The sequence below is a fragment of the Hyalella azteca genome, unplaced genomic scaffold (assembly GCF_000764305.2).
Source record: "Hyalella azteca isolate HAZT.00-mixed unplaced genomic scaffold, Hazt_2.0.2 contig8982, whole genome shotgun sequence".
NCBI classification, from domain to species: Eukaryota; Metazoa; Arthropoda; class Malacostraca; order Amphipoda; family Hyalellidae; genus Hyalella; species Hyalella azteca.
In genome coordinates this window covers 61,681-76,407 of record NW_025939063.1, presented here as the reverse complement: position 1 = coordinate 76,407, position 14,727 = coordinate 61,681, and the positions used below count along the sequence as shown (strand labels likewise).

The following is a 14,727-nucleotide window of genomic DNA, read 5'->3' as shown; positions in this document are numbered from 1 at the left end:
GAAAAATCCTTGTATCGTACTACATAAAAAAATCAACAGCGCTATTACTAATCCATAATAAGCAATCATCATTAAACACAACTCAAGCATCGTTTTTAGCGTATTTTCTCCTTTATGGAAAAAATGCACTATTGTGCTTGCCATGTCCGTCTGTCTGTCCGTCCGTCTGTCTGTCTGTCCGTCCGTGACTTCACGTTTTCGTCGACGAGAAAATGCGCTCTCTTCACTCACTGCAGCGAGTACTGAGTTATATTTTTTAACGCGTACCCGCATTTGGGGATGGGCTCGGTGGTGAAGATAGCCTTGTAGCCTCGTTCTTCATTCTCCTGACTAGGTCGTTTCTTATAGTGGAAGATGAGCTCAGAGTTTTCACTTTTGAACTCAGTTCCTTCCTTAATTTCATCAGCGCAGAATCTGTTGGGAATTTAAAAAGAAATAATTGTATGCAATTTCTAACAAAAATCGAATACTGACAACTAAAAAATATCTAAAAAATGTCTAATCGTATTAACACATACATTATACATTAAAAATAATTCAATAAATTGCTTAAACCGTAAATTAATTCACGTCTATTTAAATTTCCTCCTTTCACCCTGGAATTTAGACTCGATGATAATAAAGTGGGCATGTACAGGCTTTGTCCTTTTTTCCTTTAATTGCGTGAGAAAACTGCCGTTTAGTTATATCATTCTAGACAGTGACAGCCGTACATTTCCCCGGCCGGCACGGAGGCGTCAGTGCGAATCTCTAGCGAGCCGGAGGCGCAAAGATTTTCTTGGTCACGTGGTTCGATGTTGAAGTACTTGAACTTGACCACGGCTCTCTGGCACTTGGGAGCGCGCATGACCTGGGTGTACCGTATTCCTGAAAAAAATTAAATTAAAATATTTGAATATACCTGTACATAAATTTTCAAAAATAGGATTCGTTGAAGTCCAGAGATTATTTATTGTTAATAATTTTCGTATTGTTTCCTCAATTCACCTAATAAGACATTTATAAATACGAGGCGTGTCCGTAAAATAAGTTCCACGAGCTGGCCCAGGCACTACGATCGTTTCTATGCGCGGCTAGGCATCAACGGCAGCTAGGTTTTTTGAGTTCCTAGCCGAAATGTTCATTTTCATCCAATTACGACTCACTAAGAAGGCGGGAACATATTTTCAGTATGCTGATACCACAAAACTAGCATTTAAACAATAGAGAGTGTGTATAACCATTAAAAAATCTCAACCGTTGTAACCATTACGTCATCAGACCAGTTAATCGCTGCAATAGAGAGCCTTATTGTATGACTACGTACGTTGCATGAATCGAATGCAATAACTGCTAGTCATCCCTATATATGATCAAGCATATGGTTGTTCCTCTGTAGCAACGCAATTTTTAAAACAAAATTTAAATCTCATTTAAACTCGGAATTATTATTATATATAAAAAATCTCGAATGCAATAAATTAAAACCAAACAAACAAACTTAGATTAAAACCAGTCCCTGCCTTCAAATTATTTCTTTAGTCAATATTTTCAGATCTTTGATTCAGTTTTATTTTCTAAATCATAGATTAGATACTGGAGGTTCCGCTGAAATAAACAATGCAAAAAACGCGAATATATTCCTATTGATATAGTTTGAGATAGTAGGGACTTCATTATGAAATTTGTAAATAAAATAATAATTTTTCCATCACAAAATATTCTCCAGCTTCATACAATAGGAAATACGTTCGGAAACGCACACAATAATAGATAATTAATTATACAAGCAAAGTATGAATTTATATGACCAGCCTACATACTATATACTATATACTATATACTATATACTATATACTATATACTATATACTATATACTATATACTATATACTATATACTATATATCGGAGCGATCTTCTTTACTAGGGCATCTGAGGGGAAATGTGAACGCTAAACAACGAAACATTCAAAGTCTTATGGTATAAAAAATGAAATTTATTTGTTCGTGAACTGAAATATGTTTTTGATCAGGTCCTAATTAAACCTCAATCGCAAAATTTCATCTCATAAGAGTTTATTAAGTCTATTTAACATAATGACACATTCATTTCTAATGTAAGTTGATAATTTTCATTTGTGACATCCATGTAAACAGGGGAAATATTTAGAGATACCTCTTAGCAATGGCCAGTGACAGTGAGATGTATCTATCTTGCATGACACAGCCAGCGTTTTTCGAGGGCGGAGATGATTTCACTTAACTGACTTAACTATGAGTTTAGTTAAGTTACGAATTGACAGATCCAAAAAATTACTTTCTTTAGGAACTAAAAATTCAAGGTATTAACGAGTTAGTAGCATATTTTGAAAGTGTGTTAAATTCCCATTATTTAGACAGCTGAAAGCGTACTGAGGGTTACGTTTTCCTACGGAAAACATTACTGGTGCTTCAGTAGAAAGTTCATGCACACAAGCCAGCGTATCGCGCCAAATGAACACCAGATATTGTGACACTAAATGTGGTGCAGCGAAGTCTGAGTCACAATATCTGGCAGCGAAGTCTGAGAGCGAGGTTTTCGCGACCATCGTGTAAAATCCTTGATCTGCCCAAAGCTCGGCCAGTCGCTACCCTCGAGCTTGTACTCTTTGTAATATGATATCCTAGCCAGACCTTTCTTCGCGGGAACTGGTCGCTTTCAGGTGGCCGAGGAATGGCCAACGGTCGACTATAACTAATTGGATAGGCCGACCACTGGCCACGTATTATTCTTCGCCCCTCATTGACTTCGCCTTTACCATGCCACCCGTTGTGAACTGACAGTTGGAGTAATTTACGACGTCTCTTTCCCCTCAAACATTGCACAACGTCTCCATTTGAGCAGCTAGTATGCGGGATTTTCCCTCCGCGTATCAGCAGACTCGATCTTTAAATAATAAGCTAAAATTTGCTGCCTGCGAGTCTCACCGTTGTAGCTCATGTCCAGGTTCTCGCAGTTTTTGCCCGACGTGCCCAAAGGGCAAGCGCAACTGCAGTCCTTCTTGGTGTAGCCGAAGTTCTTGCATGGTTCAGACTTCTTGCTGCACGCCGCTAGCCAGTCGCCTTACACAATGAGTGAACAAATCAATTAATTTAATATGCCCTCCTGATTTTCACGATTTTTATGGCTGAAAATGATCGCCTAATGAATTGACTGCGCTGTGGCATGCTCACTTATCATTTGTCAATTGGAAAGTGAATAACTTTATGTAGCATAACCCAATGTGGATAAATTTTTCTTATTCTATCTTTGACATCCTCAAATAAAATAGTGGTATAAATAAAAAATACTCCTATTTGTATGATTATATAACACTTCACCCTGTTTCCCCATATCAGGATGGCTATTTAACTCTATACATGGTATTTATTGTTTCGCAGGGCCATCTAGTTTAATAGAAATATTTCGAATTGAAATAGTAACAATATTAAATAATTTAATATAAAATCAGATAATTTAATAAAAAACTGTATAGTGTAATAAAAAAATTATTATGCATTTAAAAATTACTTTTTAAAGACTGCACTTCTAAAGAGGCTGGTGTCTCTGATGTTACACATGTATAATGGATTTCTTATTTTGTTTTTAAATATTGAATAAAAAATTTAATTTTTTTCTGTCAATTGATTCATGCATTGTCTCCGACTTGACGCGAGTTTGCAAAATTTCAAATCGATCGGATAGGTATAGAAGTGTGTTAAATATCGATTATAAGATTTGTAGTGGACAGACAAACAACAAGAAGTGAAGTTAAAGAAAAAAAGTGGTAATAATAATAATAACAAAAGCTACGAATCCACTTATTTAATTGAGAGTAGCCACTAATTAGTGTCTAATACATATTTTGTTTCACTGTTCATATTGTTCATCACGCTACTCATTAAATCATTTTCAATTAAAATCCGTAAATAGTGAGTAATGCATGTTTCCCGATTTCATGAAGAGCTCTACTCACAAAATTTTCCAGAGGAGAAAGCAGCCAGTTAAGCAGACATGCTATTTTTGCCAAATGGCTCCAATCCAGTCATGCCTATTTCTCTTAATTTGGTACTTTCTATTTACAGATACGTCCAGAAAACGAATTTCATTATATGGTCTCATCAGTTTTTAAGTATTCACATTATACTAACGAAAACCCTAAGATTGAAGAAATATGATTGAAGAGAATTCACTTGGACCGTGGATTGGAACAAAAGCCTGCCCAGCACACATATTATATTTGCCTCTGCATGGCTCATGTAGGAATTGACATTGCCCAGCATTGAACGGTCCTTACCTATGTCTAAATTGAACATTGAACGGTCCTTACCTATGCAATTGTACATGGTGTTCACAAGCAACAAGTTCATGTGGGAAATCCCTTCTGTGTTTCCAATAATTTCCTGAAAACGTGCGTCTTTAGTGAGCATCGCGCGCATGCCGTCTTTTGCTCCCGCCTGCACAAGTCCAAAATTAACAGTATTCAAACCACAAATGTTAAAGAATTTCATTACTCTATTAGACTAAAATATACCCAAAAACTTTCAAATTAAATACAGAATCGTTTAACTTATAAAACTAGTCTATTAGTACGATAAGAGAAGATCTTCATCTAATTTATAATCTACTAATCACTTTGAAATAATCCACATTTTTAAATACATGAAAGTTGATCTACATACACATTTAAATACATGAAAGTTATGAGCATCAATAATAAACGACATTCAATCCAAAAGACAGGTGTACAAGGCTTGAAACAAGGAGCGAAAGAAAGGATCATAATAAGGTGAATTTTCTTCAATTCGATCCATTATCAAGATAACCTGGGTAATTGCTGCATTTTTACCTAAATGCGACTTCTTTTAGCTTAAATTAACTTAGGTTATTCAATTTATGAAGATCACGTTCATGCAATTTGCACGAAGCTCATCATTTGAATATAGAAATTATTAAAATTTCAGAGAAGTTGCGTTTCAACATTTTTAATAAATTGTGATGCATTCATTATCATTAATTTGACCCAGGAAATTGGAAGAGTAAGTGATTCGATTTCAATGGGTTATTATTTTGAAGGCCATTATGTGTTAAGCAGAATGTCGGTGAACTGCAATCAAGTGCCCGATTCAATCATGAGCGTGAATTAATCAAGTTTAATTTTACGATAAGATTCGATGTCCACATAATTCTCACCCCAGCCTGATATTGCATGAGGGAAGAGTAGTCGTACGGCACGCCGAAGTTAATGGTATTTTCTTTTACAAACTGAATTTCATCGCCTGGCATTATGTTGTCCCAGATGACGGTGATGTGATCATCCCTACAAATTCAAACATGATCAATTGGGAGCACTCGGCACACTCATCTTTATGCCGCTACCACTTCGCTATAAGAGTGGTTAGCGCCCACTTCCACAGTCTACATGACCACACGTACCATAAGTACTTATATTATCAGTCTGCTTATATCGTAAGTTCACAAGGAATTTAAAAGCAAAGAAAACACCAAGCAAATTCACCATATCGATATTGAAAACGTTTCGGAGCCCAGTTCTGGACTCCGAAACGTTTTCAATATCGATATGGTGAATTGTCTTGGCATTTTCTTTGCTTTTAAATTCCTTGTGCACACGTACCATCGTTAGCATCACGCACCTTCGCATTTATCTCTACCCAACAATAAACCTTATCTCATGCTCGCTCGAGATCCCTGACTTAAATATTCAGCTAAAAAATTCACTGAAAAAGTTTTACCCATTGCAACTAATCTACCCCAAACTTTTCAACGCTACATAAAAAAAGTGTGACTGATGACGCTTTCATTGAAACACGGAGGCCCATGAATTTGTCTCTAGTGTTTTACAAATAATTTGACATCCTGCATGACACTCGTCATATTTCTGAGCTCAACAATTTTTTATGACAATCGTGAAGAAAAATAGGAAGCCACACTCCCCATGTTTCCAACCCACAGAACATCATACACCCGCAACTACTCTAACTATTTATATGCGCCCATCTTTTCCTCCTACAATCATTTACTTTTCTTTATCGTAGTTCTGGCCTTTATCGTCGTTCTCACGCACCTGTCGCTGCGGGACTGTTCGTGCTCAAGCCCCATTGAATGGCCTAACTCGTGGGTGACGCCTTTAAGCTGTAAAATGGTCAAAATGATTCCCCAATTAGTGATAAAGAATACGTCGGAAAAAAATCTTTCTGCGGATGTTTGAGAATGTCTTTTCCGACACGACGTTTAGCAGTATGTTATTGAAATAATAAAGCTCGAGTTGGCATCGTATCGCTAAGAGTATCAATCTCATCACCTGACATACTTTGACGTTTATGCTGTTCAACAGTAATCACTTAACTGCACGTCTCATATGCTGGTATCCAGTGTACGCGATAGAACAAAACTAACATGTAAAGCCGTGAGGTCTAAGAACTTCTTTAAACATGATTAATACATATAAATAAAAAAATACACAGCAGAAATAAGTTAAATCACATTTCATATATTGTTTTGAATAAACAAAAACTTTGTTCGTATTTGCATAAACTTTATTTTGTGATTCATGAAAAATATACACTTATTGAATTTTTCATTGCATATATGAGTCATTTTTATCGAAGTTTTTTATAAGAAAAGGATTCAACGGCAATATGCATTTAAATACGATGATTTCAAAATGGAATGAACCATATTATTAAACACGTGACCCTTTGCAGGCAACTTCCTATTTAGTTATCACGCTATACACTTCATTAAGTATACAGTGGCTCGCAAAAGTATTGGATGCATTGCAATTTTCTTCATATCTCAAGTTAAAGTGCGAGATTTTTTATAATATTTGGTCAGTATATTGCTAATGGTACTAGAAACATTATATAGAAGAAATATTGAAAAACATGCATTGTTTAGATTTTATTCAATAAATAGAAAAATTAACCCACGCAAAAGTATTGGGTACATGTTCAAAAATAAACAAAATTAACTTTTTTGAAGTACACAAGTTTCGCTTTTCACTTCAGACGTTCCACTGACCTCATAACGTTATCTATTTATAATTGGCCAATCAGAGCAGTTTGCTCTTGCTTACGAGATTTTGTGTTCCGGTGAAGATAATATTCAGCTTGTTGTTTAAAATCTAATTTTAAATGGCTAAAACTCGAGAGTTGGCGACAGATTTGCGTCAAAAGATCATAGATTGTCTCAAGAAACGGAAGAGGTATCGAATAATATCCATGGAGCCTGATCTATCATTGAGTACAGTTGGAAATATCATCAGAAAGCAATCATCCCGATGATATCATCCGAGCATGCTGTTGCTAACCTTCCAATTAAGACCTGGTCGTCCAAGGAAACTAACGGACGGTAATGCAAAGTGGATCAACAGAAGGTACAGAAGTACCCGTTTGTTGCTCGTGGTGAAATTAAAAGTGACCAGGAGGAATCTTAGATTGATGTAGAAAAGGACACAATCAGCAGAGCTCTAAATCGTACTGGTCCTATGTCAAGGTTCGATCAAATTCCTTTGGAAAGTTCAATTTTTGTTTCGTCCGACCAGGATTTGGTCCGATTTCCCTCCCAAATCTTGTGGTTTTCACGTGTCGGTACTTCAACAGAGGAATCTTTGTGAGGATCTTGATATAGGACCAGTACGATTTAAAGCTCTGCTGATTTGTGTCATTTTCTACATCAATCCAAGATTCCTCCAGGTCGTTTTTAATTTCACCACGGGCAACAAACGGGTTCTTCTGTACCTTTCTGTTAATCCACCTCGCATTACCGTCCGTTAGTTTCATTGAACGACCAGGTCTTGGAAGGTTACCAACAGCGCGCTCGGATGATATCATCAGGATGATTGCTTCCTGATGATATTTCCAGAGGTGGGCAGTAGCGCGCTACATGTAGCGGTAGCGGCGCTACATTTAAGCAATTGTAGCGGTAGCGGTAGCGCCCGCTACATATTTAAGTAGCGATTGGGAGCACTCGGCACACTCATCTTTATGCCGCTACCACTTCGCTATAAGAGTGGTTAGCGCCCACTTCCACAGTCTACATGACCACACGTACCATAAGTACTTATATTATCAGTCTGCTTATATCGTAAGTTCACAAGGAATTTAAAAGCAAAGAAAACACCAAGCAAATTCACCATATCGATATTGAAAACGTTTCGGAGCCCAGTTCTGGACTCCGAAACGTTTTCAATATCGATATGGTGAATTGTCTTGGCATTTTCTTTGCTTTTAAATTCCTTGTGCACACGTACCATCGTTAGCATCACGCACCTTCGCATTTATCTCTACCCAACAATAAACCTTATCTCATGCTCGCTCGAGATCCCTGACTTAAATATTCAGCTAAAAAATTCACTGAAAAAGTTTTACCCATTGCAACTAATCTACCCCAAACTTTTCAACGCTACATAAAAAAAGTGTGACTGATGACGCTTTCATTGAAACACGGAGGCCCATGAATTTGTCTCTAGTGTTTTACAAATAATTTGACATCCTGCATGACACTCGTCATATTTCTGAGCTCAACAATTTTTTATGACAATCGTGAAGAAAAATAGGAAGCCACACTCCCCATGTTTCCAACCCACAGAACATCATACACCCGCAACTACTCTAACTATTTATATGCGCCCATCTTTTCCTCCTACAATCATTTACTTTTCTTTATCGTAGTTCTGGCCTTTATCGTCGTTCTCACGCACCTGTCGCTGCGGGACTGTTCGTGCTCAAGCCCCATTGAATGGCCGAACTCGTGGGTGACGCCATTTACCTGTAAAATTGTCAAAATTATTCCACAATTAGTGATAAAGAATACGTCGGAAAAAAATCTTTCTGCGGATGTTTGAGAATGTCTTTTCCGACACGACGTTTAGCAGTATGTTATTGAAATAATAAAGCTCGAGTTGGCATCGTATCGCTAAGAGTATCAATCTCATCACCTAACATACTTTGACGTTTATGCTGTTCAACAGTAATCACTTAACTGCACGTCTCATATGCTGGTATCCAGTGTACGCGATAGAACAAAACTAACATGTAAAGCCGTGAGGTCTAAGAACTTCTTTAAACATGATTAATACATATAAATAAAAAAATACACAGCAGAAATAAGTTAAATCACATTTCATATATTGTTTTGAATAAACAAAAACTTTGTTCGTATTTGCATAAACTTTATTTTGTGATTCATGAAAAATATACACTTATTGAATTTTTCATTGCATATATGAGTCATTTTTTATCGAAGTTTCTTGATACAAAAGGGTTTCAACAGGCAATATGCATTTTAATACGATGATTTCAAAATGGAATGAACCATATTATTAAACACGTGACTCTTTACAGGCAACTTCCTATTTAGTTATCACGCTATAAACTTCATTAAATATAGGTGAAATAGTCCTAATATCATAAAACGTAGAATTTAAATCATGATGGACCGCATAATTAAATAGAATGCGAGTTGCTTCTTACGTTGGCAAAAAGTATAAGTATCAGAAACACCTCAACCCTTTGTTAGACCGCATAATTTTACAGCGTTTTGATCGTACGGAGTTCAGGTACAATTGTACTAACCCTGTCCGATAAAGATTAAAGATAAGAGTTTTTTTTGCAATGCACCAGGTAATTTCAGGTATAAAATTTCTCAATAATATTCTTCTGAATGAGGTAGCTTGTATTACATTATAAGAAGTTCAAAATTAAATGCTTTTCCTCTCAAATTCAGACCCATACATCTGAAAATTGCGTAGACATATAATAAAACGCTACTCACATTGCAACAAAAAGTTCTTCACATTTGTTACCTGGTCCTACGAACCATAAAGCTTTCAATTAACTCTTGCAACCACACCAACCAAACATTGTGCTTAAAATACGCATTTCAAAGCGGTACTCACATCACAAGCCTCCCCGGAGATACTGACAGTTGTGACATCGTTCTTTATGTAACCAACTAAGGAGTAACAGCCATCTCCTATACTGATATCCAAGTACTCTTTGTCTTTGCCCGATGCCTTGGGGAACTGAACGCACGTCTCAGACTCCCAGGCGCTGAACCCCAGCTTCAGCAGAGTCACGTTCAGATCAGCTGTAGGATTCAAGCAAAACGGTTGACTCGTTTATTTAATTAATGTGTGAAGCAACGATTTCTTAAGATTTATATTAGTCTTAGTGAGTTTACATGTCGATTTTTCAATTGTTGAAACACATTAGTTAATAGTGTAACACCTAGCAAAAGGAGATCCCTCCAAATTAATTAACAAACAACAGCAATTCAACTTAAGCTTCCCGGGAAAGTAATTTATGATACTAGAGAGATTCATTTCTTTCGCATCTCTCAACTTTAACCAGCGTATGTGATGGAGCTATACTGCTTAAAAAATTACGCCATTGAAGTTGTCTATAATGAGACAATTATTAGAAAGATCTGTGTGGTCTAATTGATTCGTGTAATGTTCTGATATTGAGCACCGTTGGTTTTAACTTTTTATTGAATTGCGCTGAAACTATTTGCAGATAGACGTCTAATTTTTTTTTAATTTAATATCCATAGGCGTACGTTTTTTTTAATAAATACATTTTTTTAAATAAATCGTTCGTGTGGTGCGTGTACTTCTTACGCAACTTTGTAGATTTCAATCTACTTTTAGTTCGATGTTGGCTCTCGACCTAACTGGTTGAAGGGAATATTTGGTACACGTTTTAATTAGGAATCATGTTGTGAATATTTACGAGTGATTTTGGATCTTATATGTGTTCAGGCACGGATTAAAGTATTTTACTAGTTTACCTCATGTTCAATCCTAATTTTATACGCAATTATATTACTCTACTTTGTTGGTTTGCTTTACAGGAACCGATTTTAATACGAAGTTAAGAGAAACTTGCGTATTCAAACCCTTCGAAGCAAATCCAAAATATAAATTTTTGACACCATCATTAGGAATTATATGTACTGTTGTGAAAAACGGTGAAAAAGACCTCCCTTGCACCCACATTTACTCACTATTGCACTGAAATGAAATCGTATCAACTCACGATTTGATATCTTGTAGGGAATTTTGACGACACCGTTGTTTTTCGGCCAAAGCCTTTCTTTAGAATTCAAGTTCCTAGCGAGCAAACTTTGCCACTGCGCCGCGGAGTAGAGGATGTCGCCGACCAAAACAGACCCGTCCGCTCGCGGAATCCCGCCCTTGTGAAATCAGACATATCAGTAACAGGTATAAAACTCTGTAGTGCATTTCCTCCTGCCATCTTGTAGCTTTTGGTAACTTCTTTAGCCAATTAATATATTTTGACAGGAAGACTATTGGGTCCTTAGTCCATAAGTGGAAGAGTACAGGGCGAATCACAACGAACCACAATCGGTTGTCACGGAATGCAAAACCTCAGTTTGTGTGAGAAAATTCGTTATGTAATGAAAGTGGGATAATTCGTTATGTAATGAAAGTGGGAAAATTCGTTATGTAATGAAAGTGGGAGAATTCGTTATGTAATGAAAGTGGGAGAATTCGTTATGAAATGTAAGTGGGAAAATTCGTTATGTAATGAAATGTTACAATAAATGTACTGTACCATCGGGGCAGCGGTGACGGCCGTAGCAACGCAGCAGAAACACAGCGCCAGCAGCGCTGGATGCGCCTTTCCTCGTGCCATATTGAACTCCTTCAGAGAAACTGGAAATGAAACAAATAGATTTTATTTATTTTATGGTAGGTTATCAGTTCTATTAACCATGATGACCAAACTCGTATACGATGCATTCACAAATTTAAATAGGCAGATTCAAATTAAAAATTTTCATACAAATCAATTATTAAACGCAGAATTAATTCTACAGCAATCTTTACAGCATTAATTCAATGCAAAACTGATGATATTAAGGATAAAATGTTGGCAAATGAACTAGGATGCATTTCTAAGATATCTTTTGCTAAGTAGTTAAAATTGTTGAGCAGCGTTAACTAAAAGTAGTACACAGTAAACTAAAGAGACCTTAAATGAAAATAAACTGATCAAAATGCTTAGCATTAGTATAACGTTGCAGGGCTACAAAAGTAACCGAATATTGACATTTTTAAATAAATTTCACATTGATAAATCATGAATCAATTACAGCCTAATTATAGTAAAATTTTACGGTCACATTGAAGTAACATTTTCAGAGAATAATGTTCTGAATTAAACTTTTTTTCTGAAGATTGTGGGCTCACGATTTCGATAACACATTACAAGCAGATCAAATTTAGTCTCACGAATTGAATATAAAGCTACTTTTTAGAAATCTAGAGGCGTTTTTACGATCCCAACGGCTTGTGAGGTGCTGATATATAATACTCCATGTGATAGTTTCCAAACATTGCTTTCAGGTAACAATATTAACTGATCGATCTGCTTGAAATTCACCTCATAATCGTGTATCAACAGTTCATACAAATAAAAAAGAACAAAAAATTATTAATTCGAAATTTTACATAGAGAATATAGGCGAACACTCTTTAATCGCTTATATTAAAGATATTCATGGAAGAATACGTATCGGCGTAGTGGATTGAAGACTATTAATTGGTGAATAATAAATTTGATATGTAAAAAAATCTGATGGGTCGATCAGCTCATCAAAAGTTCTCGTAAGGCCGTCGCAAATTTACCTATCCCATGCTTCCCCAATAATTTCTTTTGATAAATTCTTCCCCAATAATTAATTCAGTGACACAGCTATCTAGAATGCTATTTTTACAACACTTCTCTTTAACTTCACTTCATGTTTGTCTGTCTGTCTGTCTGTCTGTCTGTCTGCTACAAATCTTATAATCGACATTTAACACACTTTTACCTTTTCAACCGATCTGAAATTTGGCACACTTGCGTAAAGTTAAAGACAATGCATGAATCAATTGACAGAATGAATAATTTTATCAATTAAAAATTTTTTTTTTCATTATTAAAAAAAATTTTACAAATAATTTCGTCTTCCACAAATCTAATAATTCATATATGAGACAATTTGACCTGTCCAATTGATCTGAAATTTTGCACAATTGCATAAAGTCAGAGACAATGCATGAATCAATTGACAGAATAAATAATTTTGAAAATTTACAAAATTTTGATATCTCAAAAAATTTTGAAAAATAATTTTTTTTTTTTCAATATATGAAAATAAAATTAGAAATTCATTGTACATGTGTAACATCCAAGACACTGTATTGTTCAGAAGTGTGGTCTTTAAAAAGTATTTTTTAAACGCATATTATTTACAACACTTCTCTTTAACTTCACTTCTTGTTTGTTTGTTTGTCTGTCTGCTACCAATCATGTAATCGAAATTTAATACACTTCTACTTTTCCTATCGATCTGAAATTTTGCACACTTGTGTAAAGTTGGAGACAATGCATAAATCAAATGTCAAAATAAATGATTTTAAAAATTTTAAAAATTTGTTTTCAATATTAAAAAAATTGAAAAAGTAATTTTGTCAGCTACAAATCTTATAACTGATATTTGACACACTTTTACTAGTCTAATTGATCTGAAATTTTGCACACTTGTGTGAAGTCAGAGGCAATGCATGAATCAATTAATAGAATAAATAATTTTGAAAAAAATTTATATATTAAAAAAAATGAAAAATTAAATTTTTTAATATTCGAAAATTAAATGAGAAATTCATTGTACATCTGTAAGATTGGAGACACTGGATTCTTTGGAAGTGTTGTCTTTAAAAAGTAATTTTTAAAAGTATATTATTTGAAGACCAGAGTGCAAGTTTCATTTACTATTTATGCATTTTTTTTATTTTGCAAACTTGACTTTTATTTTCACTTGTACGTTCAGAATTTAGGTTTCCAGGCTAGAATTTATTTCATTTGTTCGTTGTTTCAAATAAGCATTAGCCATTATCAGTTAAAATTACCAGTTTGCAACAGATAAAAAAATATTTTGTTAGAACCATGATCTTCTCTGAAAATAATTTCGATATCTTGATAGATTTAATGATTTGTAAATTGAAACGGGAGAATCAGTGACCATTTTGTTCCATTTTATAAATTTAAGCGCTGAAAACCTTCATTTCAATGAACATAGTTTCTTCAAACAGTGGTATAATAATAATTACAAATTCTAATAAAATGTCCCTTGCAAGCCTTATCTGTGAACTTTTAAATCGAACTAAATATCTAAATTTAAAAAAAATTAACAAAACATCACACAAAAGTTAATAAAACACACTCTCTGGTCTTCAAAAAACTCACATTGGAGAAAAATTTCATCGTTACTGTCTGTACTAAAGATCTAGAAGATCTTTACTAAAAGATCTAGAAGTAAGATCTCTACTAAAAGATCTAGAAGTATACCACTCAGACTTTGCCGCTCACCTTGACTTGCTGGTAGAAGATAAAACCAACTTCTGAAGGCGGATCTGGTCACGCGCTCCATTTATACGCTGGGTTAGAAATGGGATGTGGATTTGGAACAGACAGGCTATGATGGAATGAACAAATAGGAAGAAGTGATTGACATGATTAGGAATATGCAACGGAAAAAACTGCAAAGTGTAAAAATTTTTACCAACATATGTATGGAGATGTATTGGAATGAGACTGATAATAATGGATACGAGAAATAAAGGAAAATAGAATTGAAACAACAATCGTAGTGGAAACTGGAAAATAACCTTCTGTTAAAAAACAATAATTCTAGTC

The 14,727-nt window shown here is 35.1% G+C and overlaps 1 protein-coding gene across 1 annotated transcript; it reads right to left on the bottom strand.

Annotated features, from left to right (window-relative positions):
* Positions 1–1,871: 1,871 nt before the first annotated feature.
* LOC108683134 (hatching enzyme 1.2) lies at positions 1,872–14,456 on the bottom strand. The gene is made up of 9 exons (XM_018172421.1): positions 14,401–14,456; positions 11,599–11,699; positions 11,059–11,215; positions 9,918–10,108; positions 6,084–6,151; positions 5,192–5,318; positions 4,329–4,455; positions 2,947–3,081; positions 1,872–1,912 (listed from the first exon to the last, which is right to left on the bottom strand). Exons 2-9 carry the CDS (start codon positions 11,677–11,679, stop codon positions 1,872–1,874), a joined length of 927 nt encoding a protein of 308 aa, XP_018027910.1. The 5' UTR covers positions 11,680–11,699; positions 14,401–14,456.
* Between the last annotated feature and the right edge of the window lie 271 nt (positions 14,457–14,727).

What these genes read in the sequence shown, in the direction of transcription:
- LOC108683134 (XM_018172421.1), bottom strand. Translation starts at nt 11,679, where the DNA reads ATGGCACGAGGAAAGGCGCATCCAGCGCTGCTGGCGCTGTGTTTCTGC. An exon ending in CCGTCACCGCTGCCCCGATG is followed by an intron (nt 11,216 to 11,598) that starts GTACAGTACATT and finishes TGATTTCACAAG; the next exon opens with GGCGGGATTCCGCGAGCGGA. An exon ending in GAACAGTCCCGCAGCGACAG is followed by an intron (nt 5,319 to 6,083) that starts GTGCGTGAGAAC and finishes TTGAATTTGTAG; the next exon opens with GGATGATCACATCACCGTCA.